This window comes from Moschus berezovskii, chromosome 4 (genome assembly GCF_049115385.1).
Source record: "Moschus berezovskii isolate FMDL1 chromosome 4, NW_MosBer_1.0, whole genome shotgun sequence".
Classification (NCBI taxonomy): domain Eukaryota; kingdom Metazoa; phylum Chordata; class Mammalia; order Artiodactyla; family Moschidae; genus Moschus; species Moschus berezovskii.
In genome coordinates this window covers 87,050,436-87,072,983 of record NC_142463.1, presented here as the reverse complement: position 1 = coordinate 87,072,983, position 22,548 = coordinate 87,050,436, and the positions used below count along the sequence as shown (strand labels likewise).

Here is a 22,548-nt window from a genome sequence, read left to right as displayed (position 1 = left end):
ATTAGAAGACGGAGATCACGGTGCATTCCTCTCATTTGGCTCCTTCCGTAGATGCATTTGCAGGACTCCTCCAGCCACTCTTGACGCCAGGCTTGGGCAGTGCTTGGAGAAAGAGCCTGGCATTAGTTGAGCACCTGCACTGTGCCTGCCCTGCCTGCTTGGACTGATTCCATCCTCAGAAGAGCCGTGCCCAGTTGCTGATGGGAGTCACTGTGCTTATGCAGTTAATTGGCTCAAAGTCTGTAGGTAAAGGAGATAAGATTAGCACCTCCTAATGTTTCTGAAGGTCAGAAACAGTTTACAAAGGTATAAAATAGAAATAGTACATCCATTTATTATTATTTAATTGCCTGTGCTGTACTTAGTTGCTCAGTTTTGTCCGACTTTTTGAGACACCATGGTCTATAGCCCGCCAGGCTCCTCTGTCTACGGGGATTCTCCAGGCAAGAATGCTGGGTGTGTTGCCATGCCCTCCTCCAGGAGATTTTCCCAACTCAGGGACTGAACCCAGGTCTCCCACATTGCAGGCATATTCTTTACCATCTGAGCCACCAGGGAAGTCCTAGAATACTGGAGTGGTTAGCCTATCCTTTCTCCAGGGGATCTTCCTGACCCAGAAATTGAACCAGGGTCTCCTGCATGGCAGGCAGATTCTTTACCAGCTGAGCTACCAGGGAAGCCCTTTAATTGCCTACCTGGTCGCAAAGAGTCGGACACGACTGAGTGACTGAACTGAACTGAACTGATGCAGTTTATCACTCATATGTGTGTGTAGGTCCATCTTTATCTGTCCTGTCCTTTAAAGAATCTGCCTGCCATGCAGGAGATGCACAGGAGACAGGGGTTCAATCCCTGGATCAGATAGATCTCCTGGAGAGGAAATGGTGACCCACTCCAGTATTCTTGCCTGGAAAATTCCATGGACAGAGGCAGCTGGTGGGCTACAGTCCATGAGGTCGCAGAGAGTCAGATACGACTGAGTGCAGTGCGCACAGCACACCAGCACATTATTGCTATTTAATTGCCTACCTGATGCAGTTTATCACTTAATATTTCTGTGGTTTCATCTTTATGTGTTCTGTCCTTTATCCCCTTTGAGGACAATTAACATGTTATTTGCTCACAGTAGGTGAGTGGATTTTTGTCAGTCCCATAGCCCTGTCTTCTGAGTTTCAGTCTGTGAGTAGAAAGTGATCCCATAGTTGGCAAGGTTCTTGCAGTCTAAAGGAAAGAGTGCAGGAGAGTGGCTGTGAGTCAAGCAGAGCTGATTAAAAATCTGGCTCAGCTCTTAACTAGCCGTATGAACCTGGGGAAAGTATGTAAACATCTCATTTATTCATCTGTAAAAATGAAATTTAGAGGATTATTGTGAGGATCATATGAAATAATGTTGATGCATAGAAAAGTGCCTGGACACAATGAAAGCTCAGTATTTTCATTCAAGGTATTATGATAAGAAGCTATTTTTTGGAAAGGAATGCATGCCCCTGCATTGAATGGTGTATTCTTAACTACGGGACCACCAGGAAATACCACTTCTTGGAGTTTTGGACATAGTCCCGTGTTCTCTTGATTCTTTGCTGCATCCTTAAATTGCCCTCCAGTCTCCTTCTGTTTTCCACATCTTGTCCTCATTCTTTTTCTCTCCTCTTTCTGTCCTTTCCTGTCCAAGATTTTTAAGAGACTGATGGCATTGAATGCCCACAGTCAGTCAATTAGTGGTATGGAGGAGTCTTCCCTTTCTTTGCCTTCAGATTAGGATTTGCTGGGTAGCCCTTAAAAATAAAGGGATCTGTTTTCAGAGCGAAGAGGAATTTTCATTATAGTTTATCAGCAGCCTTTTCTCCCTCACTGCCAAACAGATACCCTCTGAAATTTGGAAGTCTCCTGACATCCTCTCCTCTGCCTCACCCCTTCCTGTTCTGGTGTAGGAAGTAGTCATGGGTAGATTGTAAGTTTCAGCTTGGCAGATCTTTGTGTGGTAAAATAGGTGGCATTTTGAGGACATGGGCAAACTAGACATTATGGGCTGTTTCCTAGTCTGCAGAGAATCCCAGTTCCCAATATTGGTTTAAGTTTTTGCACAGTTCTTTGTTTTGACAGCCAGGAGTAATTGCTTGCAATTAATTTTCCATGAGTACAATTAATTTTCCATGAGTGATGTGATTGGAGAAAAACGGGTGTACGGGAGAAGGGCAGGAGACAGGACGAGATATATCAGAGGCTGGAGACATGGTTTACTTGAATGGGGCTTTTGTATGGAGGTAAGAACTTGACTTTGGGAGAAATCATCCCAACAACCAAATTTAAAGCAAGTGAATAGTATTGATTTAAGGAAAACTTAAAGATTCCAAGTCTCTCTGTAAAATAAATCATAGGTGATTTGAGATGATCCCCAGTTTTATAGAGCTTTATGGCTTCATTGGTTAATAGTCCATATTCTCTTCAGGAGACAAAAAGAGATTCCACTTGGTTCAGTGTTACTCAAGAATCCACTTGTGGTTCAGAAAGTCATGGCTAGTAGGAATGGCTAAATTGTTGTAAACAAGTTGGATATAGTTGGGTTGGAAGACAGCTTCAAAAAGTGGAGCCTTTAATTCAACACTGGACATGTTTATAGCTAAGGGAGTGGTCAGTTGGAAAAGAGTTAAAAGTTGTACAAAATGACCCAGGGCCTAAATGAAGGCTAAGGAGTCTTCTACCTTGCAGTTGTCATTTCCACTGGTCATTACATTGCTGGCCTTATTCAACTTGATTCTTCTCTATCATCTGTCACTGTTAATCATTCTCCTTCACATCCCCTCAGGTCATCCTTTGTATATCCGATTAATTTTTCTGGCTTTACCCATAATCTGCCACCCAGGTAGATAAGGCTCCATTTCCACTTAAGACCTCTCGCCTGAGCTTTGAATTCCGAATCTTCTTCTTCTAATGTATCCCTTCCCAGGTATCCTGCAGTGACCTCCAGTTTCAGATATTTAAAACCAACCTCAGTAGTCATCACCACTAACTTCCTCCAATTTTTTGTCTTAAAGATCCACCACTCATACAGTCACTCAAACCTGGGGGTCAGCCTTGACTTAATGGCCTCTCTCATCTTCATTCACTTACCTATTCTTCTTAGTTCTCCTCCCGAGTCCCTTGAGAATCTGCGCATATGGTACTGCTATAGATTAACTACAAAAATCCCCTCCCTGATGTTAGTTTTCCTTTCACTATACACGTTGCAGCATGACCTTTATTAAAGTCAAGGTTGATATAGCCCTCATTTTCTCAGTATATCTTCTATTCCTCACAGGATAATGTTCAAAATTCAATTAGACAGTGAGCCTCTCGCTGATAAGAACCATGCTGAATTGATGTTCTGACCTCTTGGAGACCATGATGGATAGATGAATATGTGGGTAGACCAATAGATAGATAGAATAATGAGTAGAACTGTAGTATACCAAGATTTCTGGACCCTGAAAATCACTGTGGTCTTAGAAGCAGAAGTAGGAGGCTGTGGGGGATTGGACAATTCCTGGTTCTACCCTTGGAGAGACTAGAGCTTGAGTAATTGTGGGATAAGTGGAGTAAAAACCTGATTTGAATCCCTGGCTGGTACTCTAAGGATGAAAGATGGAAAACTGAGTAGACTTTTGCATTCCTTTATAGTATATATTCCGGAGAAGGCAATGGCAAGCCACTCCAGTACTATTGCCTAGAAAATCCCATGGATGGAGGAGCCTGGTAGGCTGTAGTCCATGGGGTCGTTAAGGGTCGGACACGACTGAGCGACTTCACTTTCACTTTTTACTTTCACACATTGGAGAAGGAAATGGCAACCCACTCCAGTGTTCTTGCCTGGAGAATCCCAGGGACGGGGGAGCTTGGTGGGCTTCCGTCTATGTGGTCACACAGAGTCGGACACAACTGAAGTGACTTAGCAGCAGCAGCAGCATAGTATTTATTCAAGTTAAAATTCACACCCTGAGCATTGATCACTAAGCCTTTGACAAGGGACACTTGGGTTAGGTTAATAAGTAGCAAGAAAATGACCAGGCTCATGGGACACTAATGACAAAAATATCTCTCTTTCTGGAGGAATCTACTTCCTGTTCCATTTGATCCCAGTTTTTAGAATTTTTGCTTGGTTCTTAGTGTTTCCTCTCCCTGAAATATGCTCCATTTTCTCCCTACAGTTCCAGGATTACCCTCTTTTATTAATACTTCCTCTCCAATCTCTTTGCCAATCTTTTAACCTTACTCTACCCATCTAATAGTAGTCTGCATTAAACTGTTCTCTTACCTTAAAAAAAATTGTTGTCTAATTAGTTTGTGTGTTGGTTTTATGTCTTTGCCAAGGTTAGGCTGTATCATTGTAACTAAAACCCCAAAATCCCAATGGTTTTAACGCATAAAAGTTTGTTTTTCAGACATGCGGTATTTGTTGTGGGTCCTTGCCTTGTAAGTTATGGCTTAGGGATCTAAGCTAGTTCCATCTTATGACCGTGAATTCAATATGTGATCCTGGGCTTGCTGCTCTTAAGCCTTTTGAACTGGAAGTGAGCAATTCCATTTTTTAGCATTAGAAGTCCATTGATTAAAACCTGTCACATGGCCTCAAGTTAATTACAAGGGAAGCTGGACAAGTAGTGGAACCCATGAACTTTTTGGTAAGCACTACTGTCTCTAACCATTTTAATTTTAATTTTATTTTTTAAGAGTTTTTCACAGTGAGTACCCATCCTCTAATCAGTCTTTATTTTTTAATGGAAGTTTGTAGCATTTTATTTTATTTTGACCATATCATGTGGCTTATGGGATCTTAGTTCCCAGACCCTCGGCAGTAAATGTGTGGTGTCCTAACCACTGGACTGTCAGAGAATTCCCTCTGCCACTTTTTATTTCCTTTAGTAGAGTATATGCTCCTTCACCATAGGGTATGTGTTTCTCATCTTTTGTATCTATCCTTTAATATCCCGTCCAAAGTCAAGGTGTTGACCATCAAGTTTTTACTCCTTTTTCCTAAATAGGAATATTTCAACCCAACTACAATCCTTGATAGTGTTGGATGTGGTAAAGATACTAAGCATTAAGCATTTGAAATAGCTCTTAGATGCTTCTATTTTTGTGGAAATTATGTCTTCTTTGGATGTCATCTTCCCGGGGTTCAGAAACCTTTTATATTTCATGCTCTATATCCTTTAAATTTGTCTAGTCTTCATTCATCCTCAAAATAATAATTAGTTGGCAAAAATGCAGTTCATTTCTAAAAGTAATTCATTCATATTAATATTTGACTATGATAGATTATTAACTCAAGTACATTTCAAGTGTTTAAAAGGGTCCTTTAAGTTTATTTTTTTTTCTAAGACAAACTGTACAACTTGGAAACAAATTTGAAGGTTGGGTGATTAGTTTATGTCTTAACATTTGAGGATTTGCATAAAGAGAAGGCAGTTCTAATCTCTTTTTTTGCTGAACTTGAGTTGACTTCTTCACATTCACCATGGCAACCTAAGTGATCAACATGTACATGGATTCTGAGGTGTGCTGCCAAAACCTTCCAACCTTAATAATGAATAGGTATGAACTCCATTATGTGAGACTTTCTCAACAAGTCACTGCAAAACTGATGTAATTCTAGAGTGGCGTTTCTTTCTCACAATATGCTACCATGGAGGTCTAGCCCTAGGCTGCAACCTTTGGGGGCATTGATGGTTTTTTCCTTGTTGCAATATATGGCTAAACTCCTCTTGTCCTCTTCTTATCTTGATGTTGATCAACATAGCTTGCTTTACATTCTCTTGTTTTAAACAAAGAAAGTAACATTGGAAGGCAAATATTGCTGGAGCAGATGACTTCGGTTTAATTTGTCTTTTCCTTTAGGGGGAGTGCAAGCTTCAGCTGCTCTAATACTTAACTGAAGCAGATCCCCATTTGCTTATCTGTTTAATCACTCTTTAATCTAGGCCACGGTTGCTGCTGCAGCCACTCCTAAAAGTAGCCTTAGTGTCTTCATGGCTTAAACCTGCAAGATTGCTACCTAGAACCTGCACCCCAAATTGCCATCTGACATAGCTCTTTTATAAATAGTATTGCAGTATTTGGGTGTCCCTGCTAACTCAGTTGGTAAAGAATCTGCTGCAATGCAGGAGACCCCAGTTTGATTCCTGAGTCAGGAAGATCCCCTGGAGAAAAGGGGTAAACTACCCACTACAGTATTCTTGGGCATCCCTGGTGGTTCAGATGGTAAAGAATCTGCCTGCAATGCGGTAGACCTGGGTTTGATCCCTGGGTTGTGAAGATCCCCTGGAGGAGGGCATGGCAACCCACTCTAGTATTCTTGCCTAGAGAATCCCCATGGACAGAGGAGCCTGGTGGGCTACAGTCCATGGGGTCACAAAGAGTCAGACACAACTGAGTGACTAAGCACAGCACAGCACATTGCAGTGTTTCATCCTAAGAGATAAACTTTTAGAATATAATTTTATTTTATCCTTCTACCACTAGGCATTTTATCACATGACTTTTACATAAACTGAAGCTTAATCATTGATTTCATAACCAAAAAATGACTTTGGTTCTATTTAACATTATTTAAAGTCTTTTATATAAATTAGTTGCTGCGACACTTCAGTCGTGTCCGACTCTGTGCGACCCCACAGACAGAAGCCCACCAGGGTCCCCCGTCCCTGGGATTCTCCAGGCAAGAACACTGGAGTGGGTTGCCATTTCCTTCTCCAATGTGTAAAAGTGAAAGTGAAGTCGCTCAGTCGCGTCCGACCCTTAGCGACCCCACGGACTGCAGCCTACCAGGCTCCTCCATCCATGGGATTTTCTAGGCAAAAGTATCTTTTTTAACTTATCAAGACAATTTTGTATTCTAGAGTAGTTATTATTCCTTCCATTTAATTATTTGGGTCAATTTAGGAGACCAGTCCTGGGTGTTCATTCGAAGGACTGATGCTGAAGCTGAAACTCCAATACTTTGGCCACCTCATGCGAAGTGTTGACTCATTGGAAAATACCCTGATGCTGGGAGGGATTGGGGGCATGAGGATAAGGGGACAACAGAGGATGAGATGGCTGGATGGCATCACCGACTCAATGGACATGAGTTTGGGTGAATTCCAGGAGTTGGTGATGGACAGGGAGGCCTGGCGTGCTGTGATTCATGGGGTTGCAAAGAGTCAGACACGACTGAGTGACTGAACTGAACTAAACTGAATGATAGAAATGGCAACCCATTCTGGTATTCTTGACTGGGAAATTCCATGGACAGAGGAACCTGACAGGCTACAGTCTGTGAGGTTGCAAGAGTCAGACATGACTTAGCAACTAAACCACCACCACCAATCTTACATTAATAATTGTTAAAGTGAACTGAAAACTCTTATATGGTTGGATCCTTGTTAGAGCTCCTGAAAAGACTTGAAATCAAAGCCTCTTTCCGAGTATTAGTTATGTTTTTGTTTTTACAGAATATTGCTGTAGATCTGAGTGGTGAAAATAGGGTTTGTGCAACTTCCTCCAAAATTTGATCAGTCCTGCTGCCGTTCAGTTTTAATGTTTCATAAAAATAGGATATTAGCCATGATGATGAAGAACTTCAAAGGCTCTCCTGGTAATTACTTTCCTGTGGTCCCTTTTGAGACAAATGATCTTACTGGGCACCGATTTGTTTAGTCTTAAGAAATAGAACTTCAGACAAGAGACAAAGCTGGTTGTGTAATAATGTATGCATTGAGAGCCACTTGTATTGGAAAACAGATATAATAGGACTGAAGTTTATGTTTAAACAAATGAATGATATGAGTCTAAAGTCTCAGTGAAAATCATTTGTCTTACACAAATACATGCACTGTGCTGGCATTGAAAATGGAGTTCTGCTCAGGCTCCAAGCACCTCAGTAACAGCACTTCTCTGAATTACATTAAGCCAGTTGGGACATGATGAAAGAATGCAAGGTATAAACCCCTTGAGGGCCTGTGAGTCACCATCTAGAAAGGTTCTTGAAAGGGTAAGAACATTTTATAGTTTGATCAATAGGAGCCTGAGAAATCAGCTGCAGGGTAAGGGCAAGTTGAGGATTAAAAACTTTTGGAAACTTGAAAAATTGAATTACCACTCTAAGGAAATTTCCAGAAGAAAAAGAGACAGTAAAAGAGAGATCTTTTGTCATATCTCAACCACCCACCTTTCTAATTGGTCAGAATTCAGCCAAATAAAATTGATAGTCATCAGCTCTTATTATCCTCGTCCTGATGTGGAACTGTGATGCACAGAGAGTGTTTTAGAGCTCCGAGTGCCCGCCAAAGTATCTTTGGGTACGTATCAAGAGGAAATGAAGGATGGTGTTGTAGATTGAAAATCAGAGCAACTTTTCCATAGAATACATCATCAGAAGAGGTTGTTATTCTATTTTCCCATCCAAAATTGACTTTTACTTTAAACATGTATGAAACAGTGTGTTGCAGTTGGGTTTTCTGCTCTCTCATCACTGTTATTTTTGTAAAATTTATAGCTGCTGTGTTGATACGGTTATCAGAATTTAGATCGTGTTCGTAAAGGGGCCAATCAGTCTGGTGGCACAACCACTAGAACAAGTACAAAAGTATAAATAAAGGAGCTTGGTTAAGAATTTCTGAACTCAGAACAGATTCTAAGAGTTATTTCTAGTCCTTTGGCTTTTGCCCTCTCCTCAGAATATTTACAGAACCCTCCCATGAAATATGACTAAATAAAACCTCAGACTTTTAAGAGCCTCTATTTATGTGCTCTGCCCAGCATGAGCAGATCACAGTGTGAACTGCTCTATGCCAAGTCCGTGGAAGAAATGAGCCTCTTTTGTGGATGGCAGTGGGGAGGGTGGGGGTGCTGTGGTGGCCAGGAGGATAGGGAGTGGGGGCAAGGAAAGGGTAAGCCCCCATTAAGGACTCAGGCCTTCAGAGTTGGAGTTGTATCCAGCACAAAGCCCCTTGTCCATTTTCCAATCTGGGTTACACAGAGGAGCCTTTGTGAAGAGCAGGTACATTCAGTAAGAACTAGGAGGAAAGCCTGATGAGATGCAAAGAAGGCAAGCAGGAGACAATAGGCAGCGGGAGAATTAAGGAGGGAGTGTTGGGTATGGTGGTCAGTCAAGTCTAGTTTTTCCCTTACTTGACCAGTCCCATTCATACCTTGCCTGGACCTTACCGGCTTTGTGTTTTGTGCTCAGTGCTCACTCATGCCTGCCGCTGGCTGGCTTGAACCGAGCAGCAAGACAGGGAGGGCCTGTAAATGGGGAGCTTCTGTTCCCTGGATCTGTTATCTAGGTAAATATGTGCAGGTATATGCATAGCTAGATCATCACCTTAGATACAGCCATTTCTTCTTCCTGAGCAAACCCAGAGCACTGCTGGAATATGATGTGCCAACTACTGCCATGTGGGCTGTCCTGGGCTTTATGCTAAAAATAAAATATATTTAAACATATGGTAACAATTCTGTGCAGTGTCAGAAAAAAAATATTTCTGAATTAAAATTAAGATGCGCTCTCATTTTCAAACACCAACCCTGAAAGATAGGAGATTTTCCCATTAAGAGGTCATCTGGAAATATCAAACTTTCCTCAGCTGCTTGGATGGGAAATTTAAACTCTCCTCCTGTTTGGTGCTTCTTGCTGTCTGTGATTTCCAGTTCAGGCTCTTTCTTAACTCACAGTAGAAGAAGAAAGTAGTGTAGGGCTTTTCTGGCTTATAGGTCTTTCTGGTTAAACCAGTGTAACAGGTATCACAACTTGCCTGTTAGGAACCTGAGTTCACCTAACCTGGGTTCTCAGTTTGGGCACAGTATCCAGCCAAATGGCACTTTGATAGACCCTCTCCCTACACAACTTCTCTTAGGCAATCTTTCTTCTGAAACTTTGCCTATTTCTAGCAGAGAGGAGGAGGGAAATAGCTTTCTGTCGTTTGTAAAGGCCGACTTCACACCTGGCAAAGATGCCTTCATAGCAGTTATGTAGGAAAGTTAGGATGATAGGGTCGACATTGAAAAAGAAATGCAGGCTTTGCTTTTCTCCAGAAAGGTGACTTTTTGCTCATGCATCTTCACTTCCATTAATCAGGTATAGTCCTTTAAAAAACAGAATGGCCTAAAACCTCCTGTTCCATGCCCCAGGCAGTCTTCCTGTGTAAAGCAATCTGACAGCTACTCAGGTGTTCTGGTACTTTTCCCCTTGAACTCTGGTTCTGAGGCTTCTTGGAACCTCTATCAGAGGTTCATTTAGTCTACAGAGCCCTCTTTTAGAACTACCCTTTCTCTCCTCATGTTCCCATCAGTGTCTTCTCTTCTCAGATCCTCCTTCAGACGATCATTTTGGTTGGCAAAAATATAGCATAGGCTCAAAATGATGAGATGTTTTTCTACAGTCTGGAAAAATTATAGTATGCATAAGTACTCCTGGATATGGGGGAAGGAAACAAAATTATTCCCCACCAGCTTTTCCACGTGTAGTGTGTCTTTCCTCTCAGAGATACCCTTTGCCCTCTGCCAAGTTACTCTCTTGCATATCTCAGGGCCCTTCCTAACTGCTAGTCATTTTCAGGAACTGAAATATAATGGAGTTTGTCATTTCTATTTCTAAACAGGTAAACTGGGATGAAAAGGAAATTAGCATTGGGATTGAATCTTGTCCATTTTTAATTTTCATCTTTAAATCAATCTGTATCCCTCCCCCCAAATAAAACTAAAAGAAACAGCCACTTAATGCAAAATTCATATGCAAATTGTATGTGTTAAATTTGCAATTGTTATAGTAACTGTAATATAGGCAATTGTAATGTTTGTAACATGTTGTGTTTAGATTCTTAAAACTGGATATGTTGAAAGAAAGACTCCCACCTAGCTTTCTCTTATGTACATAAACTTGGTGCAAGTCCCTGTTTCAAGGAGCTTTATGTGGTTGGATTGAAATTGCTTAATAAACAATTGAAAAAGTTAAGCTTAACCTAGAAGTCATTTAGTACTATGAGTCACTTCCCTGACAGCCAATAAGGCAAGAGAACCTGGTTGCAAAACAATTACTAGCCCAGCCTGAGGGACCTTGGAAATATATTAACAGGTATCATTAGGAAAACAAAGCAGTAGTGTTCTACCACGCTGCAGAGAACAAGCTGAGGTTGCTAACTAAACAAAACAATTTCACTGACAATGCCAATTTTTACATTTGTTTCAGAACAAGGGACGCTCAAACCATCTGAGGTAAGATTAACATTTACATTTTTCTTATATAACTTTTTTATTTCAGATTGTTTGCTAACTTAAGCAGGCTCAAACCCCCAAAATGTTAAATGTACCTTTTAAAATGGATAGAAACAGATCTAGAGTGAGTAATCAAGTGCTTTTTAGTGAAATGCACAGGTTAAATAAGAAGAGTTTTCAGATACCACCTGAAGATCTTAGAGGGAAAATGTGAATATTTCATCTAAGAATGTGTGTAAGATGTGCATTTCAGAATCTTAGGTATTCATTTATTCATGTAAATTTCAAATAAATACTGCAGCAATGTTGTAGCACTAATCTGGTGGCGGTACCTTTCTCTTGTTTCCAGCTACAGAATTCCACAAACCCTGAGGCTTATAAAACTTAATGCATCTGAAGGCATTCCCTTGGAATAAATCTTCTTGATTCTGCTGGGACAGGAGAAAGGGTGGCCCTCATCCTAGGATAAAACAATGTCGCTGCCTGACATTCACTAGTACTAAGAAGTCTAGCATTCTTCTAAGGATATGCTTCTATGTTTCTGTCAGTTTTCCACCTGAGCAAAATCATGATTTGTATTGTCTTCTTGAACAAATCAGAATCTGATAACATTTCCTTTGGTTTAACAGATTCTGAGGTCTGATGGCTTAAACGTACGAGATTCCTGTCACCTCTCAGAATAAAGTGCTTTTAAGAAAATAGAAAAGAATGAAAAATGTGGCAGATTATAGGCAACTAGTGCCTTGGCCTTCAACCAAAAGTAATATATTTGTTACCCGACCTCCCCAAAAAATCATAACAAAGAAAACTAAAATGTAAAAGTTCTGTGATTAGTAATATGAACCCGAAATACAATAATCTGAGAATTTCAGAATAAAGACAAGTACTTTCCTTATCAAATCATTTTAGCATATACAATTATATCTGATTAAGAGTGGTATAATATTAGTATGTTTTTAATAGGCTGGTATTTACATAGTTGCTAAAAATAATGAAAAGTACAGCAAGAAGTCAAACAAGAGGTAACTGCTTTCACTTTTTTGCATCAGCACGTAATTTGTGCATATTGGGAACCAAGAATGTGATGTGAGAAAATTCACGTGTACCCTTTCAGTGTTATCTGTCGGCTATATTTTAGACTTTAGAATCTAGCTCAAGGAATGCATAACAGGATAATAATAATTTAAAAATAGGTCATGTAAGTTCTGGTAGGGCTAAAATGTAAACTTTTTTTAGTGTTTAGTTGACAGGTAAGATTTTTCATCAGGACTATGAGGATTCTTCCAGCAGTGCGAGTGAAGATCTTAGAAAGTAGCCTTCTTTATCTTCTCTCACACTATTATTAGATTATTGAGACAGATATCCTTGTAGAGCTTTGAACTGTAACTCAATATTATTTTACGTTTATACTGTTAGATACATGTATTTTTCCCCCCAGGGAAGATGATTTCACTTGATTTTATTTAAGTTATTAGAAATGGGCATATTTACAGAAAAGAAAGTATGCTAATAATAAGTGGTTAAAATTTTCACACTGGTACAAAATAAGGATAGAAAAAAATGTTCTCTAGGCATTTAATACTCTTAAAAATTACACATTAAGCCTATTATGAAAAGAATTCATTTTCCGTTGATTTTTTTTTAATGTAGCATCTGTGTTTTAGTGACTTGCTTAACTTTTGATTATAATAAATGTAATTTTTATTTAATGTGTGATTCTGCTAATAATCTCTACTTTGAATGAATAATTATAGTGAAATCTTATATTGGCCAACCTATTTGGAAACTTTAGCTTAGCATAAGGAAGAACTGTAGCAAAAGAATGTTAAGAAACATCTTTCACTCCATACCTCCCCACTAGGACATTGTGAAAGGTGTATTCACTCTTAACACAGATGCTTATGTGATGTTTGGGAGTCTTTTAGAAAGTAAACAATGAAGCCCTTTTGTAAGTTCCGTGATTTCTGCCCCCTTTCTATTGAGGGTCTTCTTTTTCCTCCATGGACAAATTTGTCCTATTCTCTTCCCCTTTCGATAACCATGATTATGAGTTTTTAATTTATACTTCATTCTCAAGGTAGGTCAGTGTTCAGTAGCAACAGGATCCATCTTCCTCACCTGGGATGTTCTTCCAGATTCCCATTTTGGAGTGGACCTTCAGAAGCAACTTCTAACTCCAGAAAGCAAGTTTGTCATTACATATCTATCAGTATTTAGTTTATGTATATATACTTCCGATCTATTCCTTAATGTAGGTTTTTCTGCCTTTTAAGTAGAGGAACCAAAGTCAGTTTCATATAGCAAATGAATCTTTCCTTGTTTTGTTGGTAAAATCAACAGAGGGAATTAGGTTTCTCCCAAAAGAGACAAGAAGAGAGGTTCTTGGGCAGTACAGATATTTCTTTAAAGAAAGGCAAGGTAATAGATAATGAAGCTAGAAATAAAATTAGGTTGGTTTGTTGTCCCCTCCCTCCCACTTCCCACTTCTTGGTAAATCAAAAGAAGTTTGAGAATGTTCTGAAGACTGATCATCCTGATCTCATGGGGGAGGGGGATCACTGAGAGCTCCTAGGGTGGCTACTTGATGGACCCCTCTTCCTCCTGGGATGGGTCTTGTCCAGCTCATTCTCACGCTTTTGAGAATACAGGATTTTGAGAATACATGTTGGGGAGAGGAGTATTTTGGATGGGATATGACAGAAGAACAATTGAAATTTGCATTTTGAAACTGTGTAAATGTGTTCTAAACATTTCAAAATTTTTTAGAATATATAAAATATTTTTAGGTGCTTTTAAACTGTGATGAATCTCAAACTCTCAAAATGCACTTGATCTAAGTTGCTGAAATGTTCTCATTCTCTTTTTTTTTCCAATGCACCAAATCATAGTTTTGTTCCACTGCCTACTTTTCCTGTAGAAAAGCTTGCTTTCAGGGCCACTAGTTTCCAATGACTTGCAGGAGGAAAAACCTAAAATGTAGTAGTAGTACAGTACTTTAGTAGAAAAAATTTATCATTTACCTGAGGTTATTAAGAAGAGGTGGCAGGAATACACAGAAGAACTGCACAAAAAAGATCTCCACGACCAGATAATCATGATGCTGTGATTACTCACCTAGAGCCAGACATCCTAGAATGTGAAGTCAAGTGGGCCTTAGGAAGCATCACTACGAACAAAGCTAGTGGAGGTGATGGAATTCCAGTTGAGCTATTTCAAATCCTGAAAGATGATGCTGTGAAAGTACTGCACTCAATATGCCAGCAAATTTGGAAAACTCAGCAGTGGCCACAGGACTGGAAAAGGTCAGTTTTCATTCCAATCCCAAAGAAAGGCAATGCCAAAGAATGCTCAAACTACTGCACAATTGCACTCATCTCACATGCTAGTAAAGTAATGCTTAAAATTCTCCAAGCCAGGCTTCAGCAATACGTGAAGCATGAACTTCCAGATGTTCAAGCTGGTTTTAGAAAAGGCAGAGGAACCAGAGATCAAATTGCCAACATCCGCTGGATCATGGAGAAAGCAAGAGAGTTCCAGAAAAACATCTATTTCTGCTTTATTGACTATGCCAAAGCCTTTGACTGTGTGGGTCACAATAAACTGTGGAAAATTCTGAAAGAGATGGGAATCCCAGACCACCTGACCTGCCTCTTGAGAAACCTGTATGCAGGTCAGGAAGCAACAGTTAGAACTGGACATGGAACAACAGACTAGTTCCAAATAGGAAAAGGAACACATCAAGGTTGTATATTGTCACCCTGCTTATTTAAGTTATATGCAGAGTACATCATGAGAAACGCTGGGCTGGAAGAAGCACAAGCTGGAATGAAGATAGCTGGGAGAAATATCAATAACCTCAGATAGGCAGATGACACCACCCTTATGGCAGAAAGTGAAGAAGAACTAAAGAGCCTCTTGATGAAAGTGAAAGAGGAGAGTGAAAAGGTTGGCTTGAAGCTCAACATTCAGAAAACTAAGATCATGGCATCTGGTCCCATCACTTCATGGGAAATAGATGGGGAAACAGTGGAAACAGTGGCTGACTTTGTTTCTGTGGTCTCCAAAATCACTGCAGATGCTGACTGCAGCCATGAAATTAAAAGACGCTTACTCCTTGGAAGGAAAGTTATGACCAACTTAGATAGCATATTCAAAAGCAGAGACATTACTTTGCCAACAAAGGTCCATCTAGTCAAGGCTATGGTTTTTCCCGTGGTCATGTATGGATGTGAGAGTTGGAATGTGAAGAAACCTGACCACTGAAGAATTGATGCTTTCGAACTGTGGTGTTGGAGAAGACTCTTGAAAGTCCCTTGGACTGCAAGGAGATCCATCCAGTCCATCCTGAAGGAGACCAGTCCTGGGTGTTCATTGGAAGAAGGACTGATGCTGAAGCTGAAACTCCAATACTTTGGCCACCTGATGCGAAGAGCTGACTCATTGGAAACGACCCTGATGCTGGGAGAGATTGAGGGCAGGAGGAGAAGGGGAAAACAGAGGATGAGATGGTTGAATGGCATCACCGGCTCAATGGACGTGGGTTTGGGTGGACTCTGGGAGTTGGTGATGGACAGGGCGGCCTGGCGTGCTGCAGTTCATGGCGTCGCAAAGAATCGGACATGACTGAGCGACTGAACTAAACTGAGGTTAAACATTCAAAATATCATGAAATTAATAATAATGACAATAATAATAAGCTATGACTTAATAGTCCTCACTGTGTGTCAGGAACTGTTCCAAGCACTTAACATGAATTAACATGTTTCTCACCTCAGATGCTATGCATAGGTGGTATTAATATCCCCATTTATAGATGAAGAAACAGGCATAGAGACTTTAACTAACTTGCTCCCAATCAGTTGCCAAGTGACAGGGAGGGTCTCAATTTGAACTTAGGCAGTCAGATTCTAGAATCCATACTCTAAATAATTGTGCCGTGTTCCCTATTTTAATCTTAACTTCAGGGTCTTACAGAGTTTTTCTTGAACTCAAATTCTCTTTTTCAGTTTCTAAGTTGATATTTTTAAATAGTTCTAGCTTAGGGATAGTAGGAATAGACCCAGAGAGTGAATTCCTTTCTTGCCTCCCAAGCACTTTGACAGTAGGAAGAATAAGAGTAGTCAAAAGACAGTGTCTATTGTACATTAAGAAAATGAAGGGAAATATAGACAGTAAACAACCATAAGACAGTCATCAATATATATTTTCTTGTTTAAAATATAGCCATTTATATAGACAGTTCCAAACATTTTATAAAATTTTAGAAGTTTTTTTGAAGGCAGTTTTCTTCCAAGTTATTGGATATGAACCTATAACTTACCATGTTTTCCCTTTTTGTGCTTGGCTATTAAGAAGCCCAGGGTGGTATTTTCTTCTCACCCACAATGAGTAAGGAGAGGCTCTCTTTATACTAGTTTTTTTTCTCCCCCCAGTACAGCCATCTAGCTTGTTCAGTGTAGCTTCAATGCTGACTTAATGATCATATTAAGCTTTAACAAATACATTTTAAAAGTAGTTGGGTTAAAAGCAAAGTTTATATTTTTAATAATTCTCCAATTTGCTTTTACCTGAGAAACCCTGACATGTGCTTTGAGGCCCATTTAACTTATGAACAAAAACAACAGGGCGAACCCTAAGAAAAACCCATATTTAACGTGAGCTTGGCAAAACCAGTTCTGCTCTGAATGAAACCAGGGCTCCATACAGAGGCACAAACCCCAACACATGTAGAAAGAAAATTGCTCTTGTGAAAATCTGAATTATATTGTAATTACAGACTGAGCACTGCATTCAGTTATATAACAAAGGTGAAAATGAAGTTCTTATTAATTAGTGAGATTGCGATAGTTATTGGCTGGGAATGAATTTAATGCTTATAAAATCAAATGTGTAACCACACATTTTCAAAGAGTTAAAACCTCTTTTGTTTTGCATCTTATCTATAATTTTTGTAATCACAATTTTTCTTATGGATTCCTTTTCTGTAATAAGAATTTACTTTCATGGTTTACAAGCTGCATGACTATTTTGTTTCTTAAAGTATTCAGATATCACTGATCCATAATTTACCATAAATCTCATAATTAAACTACCATACCAAGCTCAAAATCAGAGCTTGAGATCTTTGTTTGGAGGTTGTATACTTTCTCCAGTCTCTGGTCTGTCAGGCTTAAAAAAAGCTGCATTAGAATTTTGGAGATTAAAACTCTTTGCTGGGAGCATTTTCTAAGCAAATAAGACTACTTAGGCTTTGTTTTCATAATTCCTATTTTATGACTTAAAAAAGTGAGTCATAATCCTTAGAAATGGTGAATGAAAAGTATTTCTTTCCCATAGTGTCATATCAATGATTTAGCAATAGAAGACATTAGAGAAACAAAAATTGTAAAAAGAAACTGGAACTGAGTGTTTTGATCAAATTTAGTAATACTCTTTTTTTAAAATTTATAATGGAGTATATAGTTGATTTACAACGTTGTGTTAGTTTCTGCTGTGCACAAATATTCACTCTTTTCTAGATTCTTTTCCCATATAGGGCATTACAGAGTATTGAGTTCCTTGTGCTATACAGTAGGTCCTTATTAGTTACCTATTTTACAGTAGTGTTAAATGGAGGTAGCGCAACATTCACTGGACTTCCAGAGTATCACAAAATAATACAATTTGATAACACAAAGTCTTTGTTTTGCCTTTCTCCACAGAAACGGACCAATGGACTCCGAAGAACCCCCAGACCGGTGGATCCAGGTGTGTGATTCAACATCTATAATTGTTTCTTTAGTTAAGTGATGGTGAAAGTGTATGGGAATTGCAGTAGAAAGTCAGACAGATTGTTGGCCTTTGTTCTTTGGAGTTTGATATATAATGTGTGACCAGGAGGTGACCGTCTACTGTGTAAATCATTTACCTAAGACAATGTCATGTGATGATTAACCATCAGTACCACAGTCTTTCCACAGTCAGCAGTTGAGCTGGTTATTTGCTTACTGAACAGCCTCAGGGTACTTGGTTAATGCTCATAGTTCCAACACCCTTTCCCTGTTTCCTCCCAAACCTGGAAAAAATCAACCAGCAAACTGGCACTTAAAAAAACAGCTTGTTCTGAGGGGGTGAGGGAGGTCATAAACTAGACAACTTTGTACTCTCCCCATTTGGGAAAATACTTTTCTTTATTCTGTATCTATACTATTTTATCATAGAAGAATAAGTGTAAGGACTTTGTGAACAAGTGTCTTCTCTGGAGACCAATTTTTTGTCTGCAGAGAGCGTTCAGTTGATTCTCATTTAGTATCATGAGGTTGACCCTGTCATTATTTTCATATAATTATTAAGCAGTGCCTTCCACAGTTTAGTTATCAAAGATTTGTTATATATGGTCATATTATTGTGGGTAAAAGGTGTTCATGGCTAAAGGATTTCCAGTATATGAGCTTGATAATAAATCAAGTGGAACATGAAATATAGAGTAATCTTGCTGGAAAATAATCTAGATTATGTGTTTTGTTTTCCCATTGTAAACATTGTTCACCTCCTTATAAAGTTTAGCTTTCAAAGCATTATAGCTTTTAACTGAAACCACACCCCTGGTAGCCATGCCAGTTTATGAGCTGTTTGAAAAGGTTTATAGGAGCTTTGTTGCCTCTGGCTAGAAATTGCCTCACTTGTGTCCTGAGATCAGTTTAAATCTTTTAAGTACAGAACAAAATTAAGGCCATTTAAAAAAAATAGGGGATCTGGCTTACTTTTTTTATTGGTTCTGACTTTCCCAAGACAATACTCTTTTTAGAGAAGAATCAGCAATAATAATTTAAAGTGACTTCTGCTTAATTTAGTAGGAGTATATGACTGTGAATATATTTTTCTTTATGTTGTACAAGTTACAGTATTTCTGTTTCTGTAAGTTGTTTAAACTTTATAAATATTATTTTAAAATATTTCCTTTTCTTCTATGGGCATTTTTATCTAATCTGTTTTCCCCCAACAAAATGCACTTCTGCATTTACAGTGTGTCAGTAGGAACACATTTTTTACTATTAACAATGTACTGTATAGCTAAAACTTTTAGGAGTCCTTAAATTATTCAAAGGTAGGTGTAATGAATTTACCGATTATAAATATGGCCAAGTGGATCAATAGTAAAGTATCTTACTTAATCCTAAAGGTAATGGCTTTCTGTAGGTATATCTCTTCTGGTATTTCTATTTGCCCAAAGTTTTTAGAACATCATGAAGAATAAACTTACAAACACAAAAGAAGTGGTGCCATATGCTATGTCTTTTGGGGGGAAAAAAAATATATATATATAGCTTTCCATTAGGTATATTTGAGTGCTTTCTCATTTTTTCTCACTTTTGAAAAGAAAGCAAATAGTTGATGATCTTCCCTGTTCTAAATACTAATATAATAATCATTTCTCCCTGTAAGGTGTCTTTTGATGTTGGGCTTAAATTATGTGTTTATAGAGTTGGTTGTGTTTTGTATCTTTACTCTTTCTGCTTATTACTTTCTGTTGGCAAGTTGGAAAGCTTTTTTGCTCAAAATAAACCCTAGTTTGACAATTATAAAGCTGTCTTACTCTGAGTTGATCCTCATGTAACTATGGTTAAGAAGATTTTCAAAGTTGTGTGGAAGATATTCCACTATGGGATATTTAAACAAGGGATCAATAAGATCGAGATTTCCTAAGCATGGACAAACTGCTTCCCAAGAGCATTATTTGCTATCAGTGTTTTTACTGATAGGTAAAAGACCTGAAAGGTCCTTTTATCTTTTGTCTTTTAGCTCTTTTATTTTCCAAAGTGTTAGCACATAGACTGTTTTCCAGGGACTCACTTAGGATGACTTGGGACTCACTTAGGGTGACTTGTAGGAAAAAAATGATTAAAAAATTTTTGGAGGACAGATGTAACCACTTCACCAGATCCAAATTTCAGAGCTATATACAAGGGTAAATTATATATCTTCTCCATAGACCATTTGTTTTGGAAAGGAACTTAATGCATAGTTCTTTGGATAGTAGTCTTATGGAACCAACTTTAGTCCACTCACCCTAGAGTGTTAAAGCCAATCTGCTGACACCAGACTCTTGAAGTAAAGTACAATGTTTATGGCAGACACCAAGCAAGGATAACAGGCAGCTCATGCTCAAAAGACCCAAACTCCCAAATGGCTTTCAAGAAAGGGATATTAAAAGCAGTTGAGAGGGAGGAGGCTTCAGAGCGTGTAATCAGCTTGTGCATAATTCTCAGATTGGTTGGCATCAAGTTGAAGTTTCAAATATCATCAGCCTTCTGATTTAATCAGTGTAGGATCTATGTTCTTGTGGTCAGTGTTTTCATCTGGAGGGTATCTGCTTCCTGTAAAAACAACTTAGTGTGTCAGGCCTTTTTCTATATCTTTCAGAGAACTTTGAGTTCAGTGGTCCTGTCATGTGGCAGATTTATAGTCCAAATTGTTAGCAGTTCCCCAACCCAACAATTATTCTTTGTTTCTGCGCCTTCACATTTCCTGATCATTAACTCTTGAGCCAGCCTTTGAGATTCAGAGGAGGCCTGGGAAACTAAAGCAAAAGCCTTTTACATCAAAGGATAAGGACACAGGGGCTCGCTTGTAGTTTTCAGTTCAGTTCAGTTCAGTCGTTCAGTCGTGTCCGACTCTCCGCAACCCCATGAATCACAGCATGCCAGGCCTCCCTGTCCATCACCAACTCTGGGAGTTCACTCAAACTCATGTCCACAGAGTCGGTGATGCCATCCAGCCATCTCATTCTCTGTCGTCCCCTTCTCCTCTAGGATGTGCTTAATAGGTTTTTGTTAAATGAATTAATGAATGACTATATACTTCTGCATGCACCAACTCCTTTGTCTTTTAAGTTCCTCCTGCCCACCAAAATTTCCTAATACCTCTTTGTTCTGTTCTGTCGCTCAGTCGTGTCCGACTCTATGCGACCCGTGGACTGTAGCCTACCAGGCTTCTCCATCCATGGGATTCTCCAGGCAAAAATACTGGAGTGGGTTACCGTTTCCTTCTCCAGGGGATCTTCCCGACCCAGGGATCGAACCCAGGTCTCCCACATTGGAGGCAGAAGCTTTAACCTCTGAGCCACCAGGGAAGCTTTACTCTTTCTTTATTCCTGTGCTTCCCGTTCTCCTCTATACCATGACAATAAGAATCTGTTTTCTTTCTTATTGACTTGTTCGCATTAAAAAATTTTTGTATGAATGGAATTATATAGTATGTACTCTGTTTTGTCTTGTTTCTGTCACTTAAACTGATTAATTTGGAGTTCATCTGTATTTTAATGAAAAGTTTATTCCTTTATGTTCCATCTGTATTGATATAACACAGTGTGTTTATTGTGTTTAATGACATTTGGGTTGCTCTCAGTTTTTAATTCTTACAAATAAAATTGCTATGAACATGTTAAAAAAAAATTCCTCCTGCTGATAAATTGGACCAGTATCCCAAAGAATATGGAATAGTCCAGTAAGAGGAAGCATGGTCCTGAGCCACATTGCCTAGGGTGGGGACCAAGCTTAGCTGTTTACTTGCTGTTGATGTTTGACAATTTGGTTCTTCTCTGTGCTGTAGTTTACTGATCTGTAAAAGGAGATTAATAATAGTACCTACTTACAAAGTTGTTGTGAGCTTTACATTGTAATAAAATGTTGTGTACATTTTACTATATACATGAAAAGTATTGTTAAAAGATGACTTTGTGTTAGAGTGTATTATTTAACATTGAACACTTTGTCATGTGTAGGAGAATCAAAAGTATTTGCCATTTATTTCTTTATAAAGAAATCCAGAATTTTATGTTGAATCCTCAGTGAAGGTAGAAGTTAATTTATCACAGTCATTTTCAGATTTGCTATCATTGCCTACTTATCTGATGGCTTCCATGATATTTTGCTTATCTTTAATAAGAGACACAATCAATAGTGGTAGTTGAGAGCTTGATGGTGAAGTTAGTAGTGTTTGTGATTGTAATAAACAAAGAAAGAAAAACTCACTAGGTTAAAGGTGTATATTGTGGTGCGGTGCTCAGTCATGTCCAACTCTTTGGGACTCTTTGGACTGTAACCCACCAAGCTCCTCTGTCCATATAATTTTTCAGCAAGAATACTGGAATGGGTTACCGGTTCCTCCTCCAGGGAATCTTCCCAACCCAGGAATGGAACTCATGTCTCCTGCATTGGCAGGCAGGTCTTTACCTGCTGAGGTGGAGTTCTGCTCAAACGATGAAAGATTTGAGATACAGATTTGCATTGTGTCTTTTCTGCGCATTTAAAATAGTCACTTTTTATTATTATAGTTAAT

At 39.0% G+C, this 22,548-nt stretch overlaps 1 protein-coding gene across 3 annotated transcripts in view; it reads left to right on the top strand.

Moving 5' to 3' along the window:
- VAV3 (vav guanine nucleotide exchange factor 3) overlaps positions 1-22,548 on the top strand; it is a 457,960-nt gene that overhangs the window by 287,825 nt on the left and 147,587 nt on the right. For all 3 annotated transcript variants that reach the window (XM_055401823.2, XM_088835531.1, XM_088835532.1), the window contains 2 exons: positions 11,204-11,229; positions 17,931-17,976. In XM_055401823.2, coding sequence (XP_055257798.1) covers positions 11,204-11,229; positions 17,931-17,976 — 72 coding nt within the window. The remainder of the gene's footprint in view (positions 1-11,203; positions 11,230-17,930; positions 17,977-22,548) is intronic.